Below are 18,589 nucleotides of genomic sequence, written 5' to 3'. Positions count from 1 at the left end.
TTAATAATGTTCAAGGTTAATAGAAACCTTAGTATTAAGATGCAATCAACAAATTATAGATAAACATGACACAAGTATACTAAACATACTTAAGACATAAAATTTCGATAACTGAAGCCTTGCAAAATTAGTACATTATTAGGAGCTTAATTTAGATTCGGGATAAATTTTGGAGTTAAGTTAGAACTAAGGAACTTAAGTGGAGGTTAGGAGGAAAAGTGAAATGACTAAACTACCCTCCACTACCTCACAAATTACCATGCAGCCACAAAACCAATTTTCGGACAACATTATAACCGCAACCCTCATTCGGCCAATGCATACTCTTCACCATTCTCACACTCAACCTCACAAACACTCAACCTCCCTTCACCTTCACTTCGCACCACCACAACTCCACCTCGTGAGTGTCGACCGAGAGAGAGAGAGTAAGAGACTGAGCTGCACCATATAACCGAGAGCAAGGAAAGAAACCGTGAGCTGCAATTCTTTTCCTGCTCTGTCCGTGAGCTAGGGAGAAGAAAGGAGAGCAGCACTGCGTGAGCTTCATTCCCTGTCGAACCCTCAACCAGCTCCAATCCACCTCCAACTGCACTATCCATCTCAACACCCCACAGCTGCAGCATCAACCAGAGCCAAACCTGTGCGCGAAGCCGAGAGAGGGAAAAATTTCAGTGTCCTTGACGCGCGAGTGAGCCTTCGGTGAGGTAATTTTCTGGACTGAAGATGGTTAATCAGAGGTAGAATAAGCAAGCTATGGACTTGCATGTGAGGTATATGCTCGGATGATGAAATGAGAAAGAAAAGGAAAATTTGTTTGGAAGAAAAATGGTTCGGCCGAGAATTGATTAAGAAATGCAGTTCCCAATCTGCTAAAATTCGATAATCTGAGCTTATAGTTGTGATTAGTTAGTTAATAACTATGTGTTTAGGCTTTGCTTGCAGCTAATCACCTCGGCTAAAGAAAAAAAAAAGAAGAAAATAATAATAATAAAAACAGAAACTGCTACATGCATGCTCAACCGAGGCTAGCTGGAAATTTTAGATGATTTTGTGTTGCTGATCGAGGTTAATTCCTGAACTAGATATGTTAATTAACTAGTTAAGTGATTGCATGTTGGATTTGAGTACATAACACTCTGATTTAACCAAGGAAGTTCGGATTTAGGACCACTTTAGTTGCTGGAAACATTTTGTGAAAGCCGTGAGGCTTGAACTGGAAAATGCTAGTTTGAACCTGGAAAATTTTGGGGTTTGCAGCTGTGGTTTAAAGTTAATTTTGAATTGGAAATGTTAATTAGCTAGATAAGTTTTTGCATGACAAATTTGAGTACTTAAAACACTGATTTAGTCGATGAAAATTTTGATCTAAGATTAATGAGGTGCTGGAAAATGTTGTGAAATCCGAGAAGGGTGAGCTGGAAATTTTAATTGGTTTCTGGAATTTTTCCTTGGAGTATAATGGTTTTGAAATGCATGAAAAATGTGTATTTTAAGCTGTGTAAGTTGTTTAGCTACGAAACATTTGATATTTTGGAGGATTTAATAAAAAATGTTGAAGTGTAGACCTGGAAAATTTTCAAGCGAGTTGATAGAGGTAGTAAAGGAATTTTCCAGACTTCTTTTGGTGAATTTTAGTTCTAAAAAATGCTGTTTCGAGCTGTAAAATATCTTATGTTCATTGATTTCACTTTAAGCTATATTAAGAGGGTCTTGCATGTGCATTTCGGAGTGACAATTTGATTTTATTATGACTGTAATGTTGCGATGAAATTATCGGTATTGGAATGGATAATTTTGGCCATTTGAATGATTTTATATAAGTGTTAAAGTTGATGAAATTAAACTGCTGAAATTGCTTGGAGGCCTTATGTTTATTTTGATTAAGTTGAGATGTGATATGAGCTTGCCAAAACCAAGAGCTAATGATTGACGAAGCCTTGGTCACTTGTTTTATTTTTCTATCAGAAATGAATCTGTTGAAATCTAGGGCTAATGACTGACGGAGCCCTAGTGATTTACTATTTGAAATGTGATTTTGCCATGTCGACAAATTTGAGCCATAATGAGATTTCGAAATGGAATTGAAATTGTGAAAGTCGTTTCGACCCTGTGAACTCGAGCAATTTTGATCAAGCTAATAAAAAAAATAATATTTTTACACTAGTATTAAACGATAAAATTTAGTATTTAGTATTTTTCCCTAAATTTTGCCAACCCGACAATTTTCCTTTAGCTTAAACTAGCCTTAATAGTTATAGAAAATAATTTTTCTAGCTTTTAAAACCCTAAGTCTTGTTTTAATTCTTTTCTTTCTTTAAGAATTGCCTTGGCTAGCTGTCTATAGGAAAAGTTACAAAATGCGAGTCTTTACTAACTTTAGCTAAAAGCGTAGAAAGCTTGTTCGGCAAGAAACATTATTTCACGTAAATTAGTTCTAGTAACACTTTTACAAGAAAAGTAATATTAAGGAAATTCTACAAAGTATTTTACTAGTTTTAATACTACATGGTTTGTTGACTTATTCCAAGAAAATAAACTAGCTATGCTACGAATAATTTTCCTACGTAATCCTAGAACTAGTATAGCCAATTATAGTTTTTAAATTTGGTATTTTAGGGTTTAGCGAGGATGCAGACTTTGATTCCCATCTTGATCAGTAACTTCACTCTTGGTGAGTGTCCCTGCTTGTTTTATGACTATTTGGTTACAGTGCTTTCTTGACTCGATGTATGATAATTGCAAAGTGGTTTTTGATCCATCGAAGTGAGCAGTGTGTACTTTATCACGCTAGCCGTTCGAGTGGTGACTTGCTTGAAGTGTTTTTCGTGAATATCTTGCTTGCGCTTGCTAAGTGCTAAATTACTAGGCAGGGGAATGTACCACACCTTCAGGGTGGGAGGGCCTCTTATCCTGACCTGGTAATCAAGTGTTGGACGTAAAGTCGTTGGGTGAATCCCTCGACCAGTCTATAAAAATCAAGTGTTAGACGTAACGTCGTTGGGTGAACCCCTCGACCAGTCTATAAGAATCAAGTGTTGGACGTAAAGTCGTTGGGTGAATCCCTCGACTAGTTTATCCAGGGGGTATACTCGAGTACTACCGCTCTCATCTATCTTGTCGTGCGGGCCCGGAGCTGGGGTATGATCGGTGGCCGGAGTTAAGTAAAATAAGGAGTTCTACATGGACCGTAAGTAGTGAGAGTTGACGGAGGGTCAACTACGGTAAATTTTGATCAAGCGCGGAAAATGGCTCTTGAGAGCCCCCGTATCCTACTTTGTACTGTTATGCGCTTTCCTAGTTGTTTACTTCAGTTGAAATCAATACGTGTTAGTTGTTTTATTTAATTACATGTTTTGGGGCACCACTGAGTTTTAGCTCACCCCACGTTTATTTGTTTTCCTTGACAGGTTCTGGCAATTGAAAGCCTTGAAACTTATCTATGTTTTTTTTTATGTAAATGAATATTATGGCTTCTCTTTTGGGTTGTATTGTGCTTTAATTTAAACAACGTACTTTTGGCACTGGATTGCCACTTGAAGCTGGAAAATGCGTAAACCCTAATTCGAATGTTTGGCTTGTAAGTTTGTAATTGTGGTGTATGAAATTGTATATCTGGAATTGTACGACCTTATTCCTTGGATGTAACACGTGAGATGCTTAGGAGCCGTCGACTGGCTATTCTAAATTACTGTTATCTTTGAAGTTAACGTGGGCTTAGTAATTGCCCATTTCGGGAGAATCGTCTTTGTAATAGATGGGGTTAATCTTCGGAAGGATTTGGGTTAGTGTGCTTGCGTGAGTCCTAGCGAGAGTTGGGTAGACGGCCCGCCAACCCTCTGGTTCGCCTTAGGGGAAAGTGGGGTCGCCACAATGGTAGCTCTCAGGAGCTAATTTCCACTTGCTTTGCCAACCTCGATCGAATACCTTCCCACGATGACACTCCGTCAACTAGGTCGGTATGTTTAAGTCCGTAGATCTCCACTAACTGCACAGGTCCTTCTACCTTACAACCCCCCACCGGGCCCGAACTGCGATAAATGCGCTACTGCACGAGTAGGCCAAGCAAGATCTCTCCAATAGATCAAGCTTATACAGGTTTTCTCATGGCTCACCAAGGTTCCCGACCAAACCCATGCCGGCTCGAGACCAAGGTCGGCCGATGAGATTTGGACGTCCCCCAGGTCAGGTGTGAGTCGAGGAGATTCACTCCAACGACATATGCAGTCATAACATATAATTCAATTCAATCTAGGTCAGGTAATTCAAATCAATTCAAGCAATTGAATTCAGTTCAGGCAATTCATTTAAATGAGAACGAGTGTGATAAAGAACACACTCGACTCAGCAGTTATCAATTTTCAGTTCATGAGAAGCAATTCACATAATTGCAACAAAACATGCACTTGACACTCACCTAGTCAAAATAAGAGTGTGGTACACAATTCAAGTGTTTAAGCGTCCGTTGTGAGGTCCTCTTGAAGGTCCCCTTGAATGCCTGAGCACACAATAATTATCTATCACACACTATCGCTTAAAATCCCCAATTATCAAGGAAGATTGTACATTTGTACAATCTAAGAAAACATCATGAAAATGAGCCTTAATTATTCGTAAATCAAGGCTCAAAAGTGCGGTTTAATAATACAAGGAAAAACTGATTTTCATCTTTGAAATCAAGTGTAAAACGGTCAAGCAATATCGAAGGGTAATGGAGAGTTTCTAAAACTCAATTCCCTTCAAGTTCAGAAATTTCAGATTTGAGGTGCAATCTTTGAAAAATCATATCTCACTCTCCGTAGGTCCAAAATTGGAAAACTTTATATCGTTGGAAACTAATTCTAAATTACTAAAAGTTCCTGGAAGACAATGTTCCATGATTTTAAATGGAAGACACTCAAATTTTGGCTTAAAGCTACTGACTTACACTTCCAAGACAGATTCGGGGTTGGTTTTTGGTAAACTTTGTAAATTCGGAAAAATTCACAGAATATGAACTAGTCTCTAAAATTTGAAAATAAATTAGAGTTACAATCAAAGTTTAAAACACAACAAACGGAACAAGAATCGGAGTTTTGAGCACCAAGATATAGCAGCTCAAAGTTGGTTCAAAATGACGACCATTGGGCAATTTTCCAGATTTGAAACACAAACTTTGGGGCTTCATTTGGCATTGAAATGGACTTGGAATGGTACCAATTTTGGTATGATTACACTACCATATAAGGGATACTCCTCTGTCAAATTTCATGCAAAAATGCATACGGGAAGTCAGTTAACAAGACCACTAAAGTTCCAGGAATTTCCAAGGCAATTCTGCCTTATGCTTCCTTTTTCTCTTTTTTTTCAAACCTTTGGCCAATGAAATCATCTCAAACATGGTTTGTTTATAAAGGAAAGATCTAAGAAACATCCAACATACATTTGGTAGGTGATTGACACCAAAAGTTTCAAAATAACAAGTCTCAATTCGAGCTAAGCCATTCGGCTAGCCAAAACTAGGGTTTTCTATCACTGGTGAAGTTCTGTAATTTGGCCATAAATCAGTCAATTCAACTTGGACTTGGGCATGGTTGGTGGAATTAGAAACTACATTCATAAGGCTACATTTAATCAGAAGAAATAGTTTTGAAATACAGTTCATAGCTAGCTCAAATTCAAGCAACAAGTTCTAGCACATTACTGACTCTCCAGCACAGCAATAAAACAGAACAGGTAACTTTGAAGAATTGGTATGGCTCACTCAGTTCAAATCAAGGGATGCTACACCGTTAGAAAACTGGAAGTGTCTAGTTTCAAATGCCACAAACAGAACTTGATTTCGACGTCGGAGCAAGGAGTTATGATCGTTCAAAGTTCGCTGCCAGGTAACCCCTGTTACCCGTTTTCCAGTTTTGAAGTTATTTCGAAAATCCAACTTTTACCCAACCAAATCAAGTGATTTTTAGTGAAAATTTTCCACACAACCTATACAACATATCTACATAAAAATAAAGGTCATTTGGTCACAAAAAAATTGCACCAAGTTCTCTGCAAAAACAGGGTAGCATTCGGCCCTTTCTCATGCAAGCTTTCCTTTGATTTTCTTTCCACTTTTTCAACTTATATCCACTAGTTTAACACTTAATCAACATAAATAACACCCAAAATCATCATATCAATCCAACATGTCCATTGTGGTATTTCATAGAGCCCACTCAAATGATTTTCAACCAAATAAAGATATACCCATATGAAGCTACAAGCTTCCAAGTGAAATCTAACTCACTAGAATCAAGTTTCAAAGGTTGGATGATTTACTACCACTTGGTTGATGAAACTCATAAATTTTGGCCACTAAGAACTCCAAGAAAACCGTGGAAATGATGCTCTCTTCCTAGTCCAAGTGAGTCTCCAAGTTGTTGTGAGTTTGTGTAGTGAATTTGGAGTGAAATGGTGAAAGATTTGAGTGAGATGAGATGAAGTTTTGTTCCTTCTTCTTCCTTGAGGGTTTCGGCAGCTTTGAGAGAGAAAAGAGAGAGATGGTGCTGATATGGGAAGCTTCTTGGAGAAGCTTGGTGGTTGGTAGCTTTAAGTGCACAAAAGTCAACTCTCAATAGTGCGTGTACGCGAGCGTTTCGTGCCCGTTTCCTCTCGGGTTTGTTTCACTTGTATATTAAACCTCTAATGCACTTCCTTTAACACTATTATTATCCACTCTTAGTAGTCCAACAATAATTTTCTAAAGTCCAACAATAACTTGTATATTAAGCGCGCGAAAACGCGAACTTTCGACTTATGCGCTATAAAGTGAAATTTCTAAGAAATTCTTGTAACGATAGTATAACTAACTAACACTTGGGTAATTAATCATGAAAATAACTATTTTGGAGTAAACCAATAAATAAGTGAATAAATCGATAAAATAAATAAATAAAATAAAATAAAATACGAGTCCTCACAGAATCACTACCCCAAGCCCCTATCTAATCTCATCAACATCATATACTAGATAAAAACAATAATCACAACTGAAAATATCAAACCCTAACTATGCATTCCACCATATCATACAAAACTCAATAATTAACCGTCATAAACCAAGATTAAGAGCTTCTATCCAAACTTTAGTAAGATTAAGAAGAGAAAAAGGAAAGGCAGCCAAGATACCTTCCAAAAAGTGCTTGTAGGTGAGAACCACACCCCTTTCTTCCATAAATTTTACCACACAAAGCTTCCTAAGTACTAAAATGAAAGTTTAATCGGTTTGGATTGGGTGATTTCTCTCAAACTAAGATGATTCAAGGTGGAAGTTGGAGTTTTCTCACTCGGTTTCTTCTTTCCTCAAGCTCGGTCAAAATGCGCAGAAATGAAGAGGAAATGAAGTGAATTTGGTGATAAAAATGAAGGAAATTGGTTGGTCAAACAACCCTTGGATGGTTGCCACTTGTCACTCCAAGATTAAGTCTTAAAGTTTTCTACTTTTTTCCTTTATTTTAAGTCAACAATTTCGGCCCTCTCAAGGCTGATTAAGGGGCTGATATTTATGAAATAATAAATAACAAGGATATTAAGGTAATAAAGTGGTGGTCAAGTGGTGTATTCAATCGGTAGCGAACAGTACACGTCGGTTCAAACCGATTTTCCTTAAATCACATGTACTAGGGGTTTAACTTATTATTCACTCACTTATGATTATTACTTCTAAACATACACTTTTTCTTATCTAAAACTCACTCTTAATCACCAAATTGAGTACACACTCCACACTGATTATTCACTCTACCAAAAAACGCAAAACCCTAATTTACGATAACAAGAAAACGAAAAGAAAAACCCTTGATTCTATGTTTGATTGCAATTACTGAGGGAGTGAATGAGTAGTAAGGTTATTATAAAGGAATAAATTCCAAATAAAAGGGAATTTTAAGAAAAAAAATATGAGGGATTTTACAAGTTCTCACACTCTCTCTCCCTTAAGAGAATTTCGACGTCGAAATTCATACATTTAAGCGTAAACAACTCGGGATACTTCTCTTGCATGTCCTCCAGCTCCCAGGTTGCTTCCTCCACCTTATGGTGTCTCCATAGAACTTAACCAGTGGAATCTGCTTATTTCTCAAGTTCCTCACCTTCCTATCCAGTACTCAAATGGGTCGTTCCTTATAGGTCAAAGACTCGTCCAGTTCAATATCTTCTGGTGGCAAAATGTAAGTCGGATCCGGATGATATTTCTTAAGCAAAGAAACATGAAAAACATCAAGGATCCAAGACAAACTAGTTGGTAACTCTAATCGATAAGCCACATTTGCTATCCGCTGGAGTATACTGAAAGGTCCTATGTATCTCGGTTGTAACTTTTTCCCCTTTCCTGCTTTAATCTTTCCTTTCAATGGAGTAACCCTAAGAAACACCTTATCTCCTATCTCAAACTCCAAATCCTTCCTCCGATGATCGGCATAGCTCTTTTGTCGGCTTTGAGCCGTTTGAAGCCTCTGACGAATTACCTTTACCCTTTCGTAGGCTTCCTCAACCCATGGTATCGTGGCCGGATCTATGATCTTCCTCTCTCCTACTTCATCCCAATGAATAGGTGATTGGCACCGTCGCCCATACAATGCTTCATAGGAGGCTATTTGAATAGAAGAGTAATAACTATTGTTATATGCGAACTCAACCAAGGTTAGGTATTGGCTCCAACTTCCTCCAAAATCTACAATACAGGCTCTTAGCATATCCTCAAGAGTTTGAATGGTTCTCTCAGACTGTCCATCAGTTTGAGGATGATACGCTGTACTATAGCTAAACTTAGTTCCTAGAGCCTCTTGCAACTTTTGCTAGAATCGAGATACAAATCTAGGGTCCCTATCGGATACGATACTCACTGGTACCCCATGTAGTCTCACCACTCATCCATATAGAGTTTGGCAAGTTTCTCCAAAGAGTATTTCATATTAACTGGCAGGAAATGGCAGGAAATGTGTAGTCTTAGTTAATCGCTCTACTATCACCCAAATTGCATCATGATCTTTTTGAGTTCGTGGCAACCCTGTTACGAAATCAATCGTTATGTGCTCCCATTTCCATTCAGGTATCTCTAAAGGCTGTAACAGACCCGACGATTTTTGATACTCTGCTTTTACTTGTTGACATGTAAGGAACCTTGAACAAATTGGGCAATCTCCGCCTTCATATTATCCCACCAATACAGACTTTTGAGATCCTGATACATCTTACCACTACCTGGATGCACCGTATACCTAGAACGGTGAGATTCCTCCAAAATTTCCTTCTTCAATTCTTCATCCTTAGGTACAACGACGCGATTTCGAAACCTTAAAATCCCATCAGGATCTAGATTAAAATCAGGCAATTTTCCATTCTTCACTCTTTCCACCCACTGTTGTACCGATAGTTCTTTTATTTGGCCCTCTTTAATCCGATCCAACAGTGTCGACTTCACATCAATATTTCCAAAAATAACTTTCCACGGCTCCAGACGAGGGTTCCATTCACATACATTTTCTAACAAGCTCCACTCTCCCACCATTAAACTTGCTAGTTGAGCCTTTCGACTTAGAGCATCTGCTACAACGTTGGCATTTTCTAGATGGTAATTAATCGTACAATCATAGTCTTCTAAAAACTCCACCCACCGACGTTGTCTCAGATTTGGCTCTTTCTGAGAGAATAAGTATTTAAGGCTCTTATGATCCGTGTATACCTCAAATGTCACCCCATACAAATAATGCCACCACTTTTTCAAAGCAAATACAACTGCCACAAGCTCCAAGTCATGTGATGAGGGGGTCGAGAGTGCTATCCAAGTGGAGCAAGTAAAGGTGCCATTGGGGCCCATGACACGAGCTTGTGCAAAGAGGCTAAATGAGACACTCCAAACACTAGTTCGTGCGATCCGAGAGTCAAGTGGGAAGCCAAAGGCCATTGAGGGTCTCAACGAAATTAGAGATATTACCTTACTTTCGGCCATCCATGAGGATTAGTGCGTCCAGTTTGGCCAAGGGCCCCCGGCCCATTAGTAGCTTTAGTAAAGTGTAATAAAGATGTCCAACAAGCTTGTGGTTGGGCCTTAGTCGTTGTTAGTCCTTGGGTCTTAGATCCAATAGCACTTTTAGTCCCTACGTTGGGCTAGTGGCGGCCCAACGGGAAGCCCAAGAGCTGGCCGAATTTCCTTTGTATTTTTCAAAACTTTATTAGGGTTTAGTCAAGGCTATTTATAGCCTTAAGTCGTTGTGTTATAGGTAGTTTTTTTATGATTAATAAAATTACATTGAGAGTTCTCTCAAGCTTCATTGAAGCACCTTGAATATCTTAGATTTGTATCTTAGGTATTCAATTGACTTATCAATCTAGGACCGCGCTAGATTGTGGCGTCTTCTACAAATACCGAGGTTCGTTGACCACGTGATCAACGGGTTTAGGTGATCCGTTGCATTCGTCGTCTTCAACGTGAGTCTCTACCTTCTAGATCCAAGCCTTTCTGTACGGGTTGCATCACACGGTTGGTGCCGTTTGTATCAGCTGGCATCAGAGCTAGTTGAAGGTATCACGTATATCCTTGTTTTCTTTTCTTTTGGTATCATTTCTAATCTGTCCAATCTGTCCGCCATTGTTTGTCTTGTTTTGGAGTCGATAAAATTTTCTGTTCACGTGTCTCTAATCTGTCCAAGCTTTGTCGCATTTGTTTTGTCTTGTTTTCGAGTCGCAATTTCTATTTTGTTGCCCCATTATTGTGTCGTTTGTTCTCTCTTGTGTGTCTGCCGTTTTGTCCTCAAATCTGTCCGCGTAAAGTCTGAAGTTGTTGCCGTATTTGAGGTAAAAAAAAATTCTGTCCAAAAGCGGCTACAATCTGTTTAGGTCGGTCCGCAATTGTTTTCCTCTTGGCCTTGCGTTGAAAATTTTTGTTTTGTGTCTCTCTTTGGTTGTCTTGTATCGGATCTATCCATCGGGCGTGTTGTGTTGTGTGCGGCTGCCACAACTTGTGATGCCCGTGAGGGTCGTTAGGGTTCAGAGCTTTGAGTTAAACAAAAAAAAAAAAAAAATTAGCGCCTACCGTACCTATCCTTGCTGCCCAGACTTTGTTCCCTTGCAACTCGTGATTTGTGGGCCGTTTGGGGGGTTGTAAACCGCAGTTGGGAAGCTAAATCGTAGGTCTTGTGTTTTGGGAGACAACCCTAGGTGTGAGGAGAAAATTGGCAAGTGCGTAGCCTGTTTGGGATTTCCCTTAGCCGAATCCCTTAGCTGAATCTGATTTGCTGAATCTGATTGGTTTTGTTTCTTTTCTTGGTCGGCCATAACACAAAATTGGTAGTTGGTGTAAACGGCAATTGCATGAAAACTGATTGGCCTCCTTTGTCGTGCAAGAAAACTGAGTTGTTTCCTTTGTCTCCATTGTGGTCTGTCCAGTTTTTGTTCCCTGGCAATCCGTGAGTTGTTGGCTGGTTTGGAGGCATCGAAACCATCTTGATAATCTTGAGTTGGAAATAGCCATTGCATGAAATCTGATTGGCTTCCTTTGTCATGCATGAAAACTGAATTTCTTTCCTTTGTCAGCCATCCTCAATTAGTTGCGGTCAGCCAAGTTCCAAGCTAAGACAACTCTAGCCGGCCATTCTCTCACTTTGTTGCTTAAAAAAAAAAAAAACAGCAAACAGAGTGTTGTTCAGCGAAGCCAAAAGAAAAAAAAATTCCAAATTTATTGCCAACCATTCGAAGTGTTACATAGTGGTCCGAATTCTTTCAAAAAAAAAACAAGAAAAAAAGAACACAACATCTAAAAGTTTTGACCCACTACTTCTTCGAATACTTGAACACTTCGAGCCTTGGGAACTTGTTTCACTTTCCTTTCCAAAAAAAAAAAAAAAAGTTTCTTGTATTCTCTTGCGGTGGTGAAAGGTTTCCTTGGTTTTGGTGTGAATCTTGTGGGAACATCTTGGGTAACCCGTTGGGGGGGAGCCTGAGAAAGGTTAGTTACACCATCTTGGTTGTCCATAATTCATTATTCTTGTCTTGATCATAGCCAAATTGCCAAATTGCCTTGACCAGAAGTTGCGAGTTTGTTTGCGGTTTGTGGGGTTAAAGTGCACGGCTATTAGGGTATTTAATAGCCTAGGCCAGCCGTGCCTTTGATTGGTTTCCAAAACCAAATTGGTTTCCTAACCTTGAGGTTTCCTAATTGTGAAAGTGTCCAAATTCAGTCTCCTACACTTTCTCCTAAATTTTCTCACCCTCTCCTACATTTTAGCCTTTCCCTTTTCCTACATTTTAGGAATTTCCTTATCCTTTTCCCCTTTCCCTTTTTTCGGTCAATTTCCCTCCGATTTAGGTAGTTGATCGCTACCCCTCTCTTTCCCTTAGCAATCATTCGAACCTACTAACAAGCAAGGCAGCTTGCGTTTCAAAAAAAAAAAAGAGTAAAAAAAAAAAAGGTATTTTGCTTGAGTCGTGTAGTTTTTCGTTCTTGTGAGTCGTGTCTTATTTCCTTCATTCCGTTACGTGTCTTAGTATTCTTGTTTCCTTTCATTTGAGTCGTGCCATTTCATTGCCCCTCGAGTCAATCATTCCATTATTCTCTTTCCCATTGAGGATTGCCACATTCTCGTGCTCCAAAATTGGAAGTTGGTTTTTTGCCTGGGAGGATTTCTAATTTCTTCAAGGTAAGCTATCAAGAGCTTTTGAGAGCTTAGTCGAGTGATATTTGAGGGCCATGCACGAGGGTTGAGTGCATACACATGAGGGAGTGAGTGAGACATCCATTTCTATATTTGCTTTGCTGCTAACTTTTTGCAGGTCTACTACATCATGTCCGGTGGGAGTGAGGCCTCCAGATTTGACCCCAAGTCAAACAACCAGGCATTGCTAAGTGAAGTCCAACGCATGCTTCGGGAGTCCATGGAACCCCTACACCAAAGAATAGACCACTTAGAGCTTTCACAAGCTCGGACCAACGCCAGCTGTCGGGATGCGCCACCTCACGAGGAGCTAGCTTCTAATAGCGAGGAAGATGACTTCATCCGTCGGCCCAAGCAGGACTACCGGAGAACCGATGACGGACTCAAGGGGGTCAAAATCAAGATTCCTTCTTTCCAAGGCAAGTCTAGTCCAGAGGCTTACCTGGAATGGGAACAGCGAATCGAGATGGTATTCGAGTGCCAGGACTACACCGATGAACAAAAGGTAAAATTGGCAACCCTCAAATTCACCGATTACGCTATTGTCTGGTGGGAGCAGGAGTGCACTAGCAGGCGCCGCAATAGAGAACGGCAAATTAGTACATGGGAGGAGTTACGAACCACTATGCGAAAACGGTTTGTACCCAGCCATTACTACCGTGACCTATACCAGAGGCTCCAGACATTAGTCCAAGGAAGCCGTAGTGTGGAGGACTACTATAAGGAGATGGAGATCACCATGCTCCGAGCTGATATTGTGGAGGATAGAGAGGCTACCATGGCGAGATTTCTTAACGGTTTGAGGCCTGAGATCGCCGAATTGGTGGAGTTGCAAAACTAACTACGTGGACATGCCTGAGCTAATTGATAAGGCAACCAAGATTGAGAGGAGGCTTAAGAGGAGGGGTAACCCTCGAAACCCTAACTTCTCAGCCACTCCCCTTTGGAGGGGCAATCCGACCTTTGAGCGGGAATGGCCTAGTACAGGGGTGTCTAAGTTCACTCCTAAGTCCGAGCCACCAAAGCAGGCACCCAAGGCAACCCCCAAGCCTCCATTCGACTCCTCCAAGCCACGAAGCCGTGACAAGTGCTTCAAGTGCCAAGGATTTGGGCACATTGCTTCTCAATGTCCCAATAGGCGTACCATGGTTGTCCTACCGAGCGGAGATGTCATATCTGACGACGAGGATGAGTTCGCCGAGATGCCTCCATTGATTGATGAAGGTGATGTTTCCGAGGTAGAGGTTGAGGCCACTACTGAGCAAGTGGGTGTTGCTCTAGTAGCTCGTCGGGCTCTTGCGACCCAAGTCAAGAGAGTGGATGAGGCCCAACGTGACAATATCTTCTACACACGGTGTCACGTCAAGGGAAGAGTATGTAGCCTCATCATCGACGCGGGTAGTTGTACCAACGTGGCAAGTACTCTTATGGTGAATCATCTTTCCTTGCCCACGTTGAGGCACCCTAGCCCACACCACTTGCAATGGCTCAATGAGAGTGGCGATGTCAAAGTCACCAAGCAAGTGGTGGTGCCTTTCCGGATTGGGAAGTATGAGGATAATGTTCTTTGTGACGTCGTTCCCATGCAAGCTTCTCATATCTTGTTGGGACGGCCATGGCAATATGACAAGAAGACTACGCATGATGGTTTCACCAACAAGTACTCCTTCTTGCACCACAACAAAAAGATGACACTTGTTCCTCTCACACCCCAGCAGGTGCATGAAGACCAACTGCGATTGCAACAGGAGCATGAGCGAGAGTTGGCCAAGAAATCCAACAACTCTAAAGCGATCATTAAGGCACCAGCCATGCAGACATCCACACCTAGTACTTCTGGGCGACTGGACAAGCGTCCAAGCTTGCTTGCAAAGAACAGGGAAGTTCGCAAGTTACTTTTATCCAAGCAAGTTGTTTAGGTCTTATACTGCAAGGAAGTGATTCTACTCTCTCATGAGGCACTCAGTGACTTACCTCCTGAAATCTCTTCTTTGTTGCAGGAATTTGAGCACGTTTTCCCGAATGAGGTCCCGAGTGGTCTACCACCACTCAGGGGGATTGAGCACCAGATCGATTTCGTCCCTAGAGCATCCTTGCCAAACAGATCGGCCTACAAGATGGGCCCTGAGGAGACTGAAGAGATCCAATGGCAAGTGGATGAGCTTCTAGAGAAGGGTTGGGCTCAAGAGAGCATGAGCCCATGTGCAGTTCCCGTTATCCTCGTTCCAAAGAAAGAGGGCACTTGGAGGATGTGTATGGACTGTCGCGCCGTCAACGCTATCACAGTTAAGTATCGCCACCCTATACCTCGTTTAGATGATTTGTTTGACGAATTGTATGGTGCAGTCATATTCACCAAGATCAATCTTAAGAGTGGCTACCATCAAATTCGAATGAAGGAAGGGGACGAGTGGAAGACGGCCTTCAAGACTAAGTATGGTCTGTATGAGTGGTTAGTTATGCCATTTGGTTTGACTAACGCTCCGAGTACATTTATGCGCCTTATGAATCATGTGCTTCGTCCTTTCTTAGGCAAATTTGTTGTTGTTTATTTTGACGACATTCTGATCTACAGCAAGAGTCCTGAGGAACATGTAGCACATGTATGAGCTGTCCTTGAGGTTTTACGCCGGGAGAGGTTATTCACCAATCTTGGCAAATGTACTTTCTGCACTAATGAGCTTGTTTTCTTTGGTTACAAGGTTAGTGCACAAGGCATTAGAGTGGACGAGAGCAAGGTCCAAGCCATCAATGAGTGGCTCGTACCCAAGACCATGAGTGAAGTTCGGAGTTTCCACGGCCTTGCGAATTTCTATCGCCGGTTCGTGAAGGAGTTCAGCACTATAGCTGCCCCTCTTACTGCCATTATCAAGAAAGATGTGCAGTTCGAATGGGGGGAAGCTCAGGAGAAGGCGTTCCAACTCCTTAAACACAAGCTCACACACGCACCCTTATTATTCTTACCTAGTTTTGATAAAGCTTTTGAGGTTGAGTACGATGCTTTTGGTGTAGGAATTGGAGCCGTGCTGATCCAAGAGGGAAGGCCGACCGCGTACTTTAGCGAGAAGTTAAATGGTGCCGCCTTGAACTACTCCACCTACGACAAGGAGCTCTATGCTTTGATTCGTGCACTGGAGACATGGCAGCACTACTTGAGGCCTAAGGAATTTGTCATCCACACTGACCACGAGGCATTAAAGCACCTCAAGTGTCAACAAAAGTTGAATAAGAGACACGTCCGGTGGGTCAATTTTGTGGAGTCCTTCCCCTATGTGATCAAATACAAAGCTGGCAAGACTAATGTCGTTGCCGATGCACTGTCCAGGAGGTATGCCTTGACTGCTTTACTTGATGCTAAACTTCTTGGATTTGACCTTATCAAGGATCTTTATGATACCGACTCGGATTTTTCAGATATCTATGCATCTTGTGTTAAGTCGGGTCAGGGTAAGTTCTTCATCCATGATGGATTTTTGTATTACTATGATAAATTATGCATTCCATCATGTTCTATTCGTGAGTTACTAACCCGTGAGGCTCACGGAGGTGGTTTGATGGGACACTTTGGTGTCACCAAGACTTTGAGTGCTTTACAGGAACACTTCTATTGGCCACGCATGAGGCGGGATATGGAGCGAGTGGTGACACGCTGCATCACCTGTCACCGTGCCAAGTCCAAGCTCCAACCCTTTGGGTTGTACACACCTCTACCTATCCCTTCTGAACCATGGGTTGACATTTCAATGGATTTTGTGCTTGGTCTACCTAGGCGTAAAGGGGGTCATGATAGTATTTTTGTCATTGTTGATCGATTTTCTAAAATGGCCCATTTCATTCCTTGTCATAAGACGGACGATGCTACTCACATAGCTGATCTCTTCTTTAAGGAAGTTGTCTATTTGCATGGTGTACCTCGGACTATTGTGTCCGATAGAGATGTTAAGTTTCTCTCTTACTTCTAGAAGACTCTGTGGGGGAAATTGGGGACTAAGTTGCTATTTTCTACATCCAGTCACCCCCAAATCGATGGCCAAACTGAGATCGTTAACCGCACATTGTCTTCATTACTTAGGGCCATCATTAAAAAGAATCTCAAAACTTGGGAGGAGTGTTTACCCCATGTTGAGTTCGCTTATAACCGTACAGTTCATAGTGCTACCCAGTTTTCACCATTTAAAATTGTTTACGGTTTTAACCCTTTGACTCCCTTGGATTTGATGCCTTTGCCTTTGTCTGAGCGTACTAATCTTGATGGCAAGAAGAAGGCCAAGTTTGTCCAGGCTTTACACCAGCAGGTGAGGGCCAACATTGAGGCTCGCACCCAACAATACCTCAAACATGCCAATAAGGGCCGGCGTCGCGTGGTGTTTGAACCAGGTGATTGGGTCTGGTTACACTTGCGCAAGGAGCGCTTCCCGGTCCAGCGTCACAACAAGTTGCTACCTCGTGGTGATAGACCATTCCAAGTTGTGGGGTGCATCAATGACAACGCCTGCAAGCTCGATCTCCCAGGTGAGTATAATGTCTCGGCCACCTTTAATGTTGCTAACCTAAGTCCCTATCTTGCAGACGATGCGGTCGATTTGAAGACAAATCTTTCACAAGAGGGGGGGAATGATGAGACAGTCGAGAGTGCTATCCTAGTGGAGCAAGTAAAGGTACCATTGGGGCCCATGACACGAGCTCGTGCAAAGAGGCTAAATGAGACACTCCAAACACTAGTTCGTGCGATCCGAGAGTCAAGTGGGAAGCCAAAGGCCATTGAGGGTCTCAACGAAACTAGAGATATTACCTTACTTTCGGCCATCCATGAGGATTAGTGTGTCCAGTTTGGCCAAGGGCCCCCGGCCCATTAGTAGCTTTAGTAAAGTGTAATAAAGAGGTCCAACAAGCTTGTGGTTGGGCCTTAGTCGTTGTTAGTCCTTGGGTCTTAGATCCAATAGCACTTTTAGTCCCTACATTGGGCTAGTGGCGGCCCAACGGGAAGCCCAAGAGCTGGCCGAATTTCCTTTGTATTTTTCAAAACTTTATTAGGGTTTCGTCAAGGCTATTTATAGCCTTAAGTCGTTGTGTTACAGGCAGTTTTTTGATGATTAATAAAATTACATTGAGAGTTCTCTCAAGCTTCATTGAAGCACCTTGAATATCTTAAATTTGTATCTTAGGTATTCAATTGACTTATCAATCTAGGACCGCGCTAGATTGTGGCGTCTTCTACAAATACCGAGGATCGTTGACCACGTGATCAACGGGTTTAGGTGATCCGCTGCATTCATCGTCTTCAACGTGAGTCTCTACCTTCTAGATCCAAGCCTTTCTGTACGGGTTGCATCACACGGTTGGTGCCGTACGTATCATCATGGGTTGGATAGTTTTGTTCATGAGACTTTAATTTCCGAGAAGCGTAGGCAATTACATTCCTATTTTGCATCAGAACACACCTTAACCCTTCTCTCGAAGCATCAGTATAAACCATATATTGTCCTTCCCGTTGGGCAAAGCTAACATTGGAACCATGGTCAATTGCTTCTTAAGCTCTTGGAAACTACTTTCACACTTAGCATCCCAAATGTATTTTCCCTGTTTCTTGGTCAAGTTAGTTAGGGGTCCCGTAATTTTTGAGAAATTCTTTATAAACCGGCGGTAGTACCCCACTAGACCTAGAAAATTTCAAACTTCGGTAGGATTCTCCGGCCGTTTCCATTTGGCAACAGCTTCCACTTTAGCCGGGTCTACGGTAAGTCCATCTTTTGAAATTATATAGCCTAGGAACGCCACTTTCTCTAACCAAAATTCATACTTGCTAAATTTAGCAAACAACTGGTGCTCTCTTAGGGTTTGCAACACTATTCTCAAGTGTTGTTCATGCTCCTCCCTTGTCTTCGAATACACCAGGATATCATCAATAAACACCACCA

The 18,589-nt window shown here is 41.5% G+C and overlaps 1 protein-coding gene across 1 annotated transcript; it reads left to right on the top strand.

The window, feature by feature from the left end:
* The first annotated feature begins 13,522 nt into the window (after positions 1–13,522).
* Positions 13,523–17,491, top strand: LOC140014624 (uncharacterized). Its single transcript, XM_072065698.1, has 5 exons — positions 13,523–14,581; positions 14,672–15,110; positions 15,204–15,274; positions 15,374–16,118; positions 16,818–17,491. The coding sequence occupies exons 1-5, from the start codon at positions 13,523–13,525 to the stop codon at positions 17,489–17,491; spliced, it is 2,988 nt and encodes a 995-aa protein (XP_071921799.1).
* The last annotated feature ends 1,098 nt before the right edge of the window (positions 17,492–18,589 follow it).

The sequence above is a fragment of the Coffea arabica genome, chromosome 9e, assembly GCF_036785885.1.
Source record: "Coffea arabica cultivar ET-39 chromosome 9e, Coffea Arabica ET-39 HiFi, whole genome shotgun sequence".
Classification (NCBI taxonomy): Eukaryota; Viridiplantae; Streptophyta; class Magnoliopsida; order Gentianales; family Rubiaceae; genus Coffea; species Coffea arabica.
This window is presented reverse-complemented; position numbering and strand designations above follow the sequence as displayed.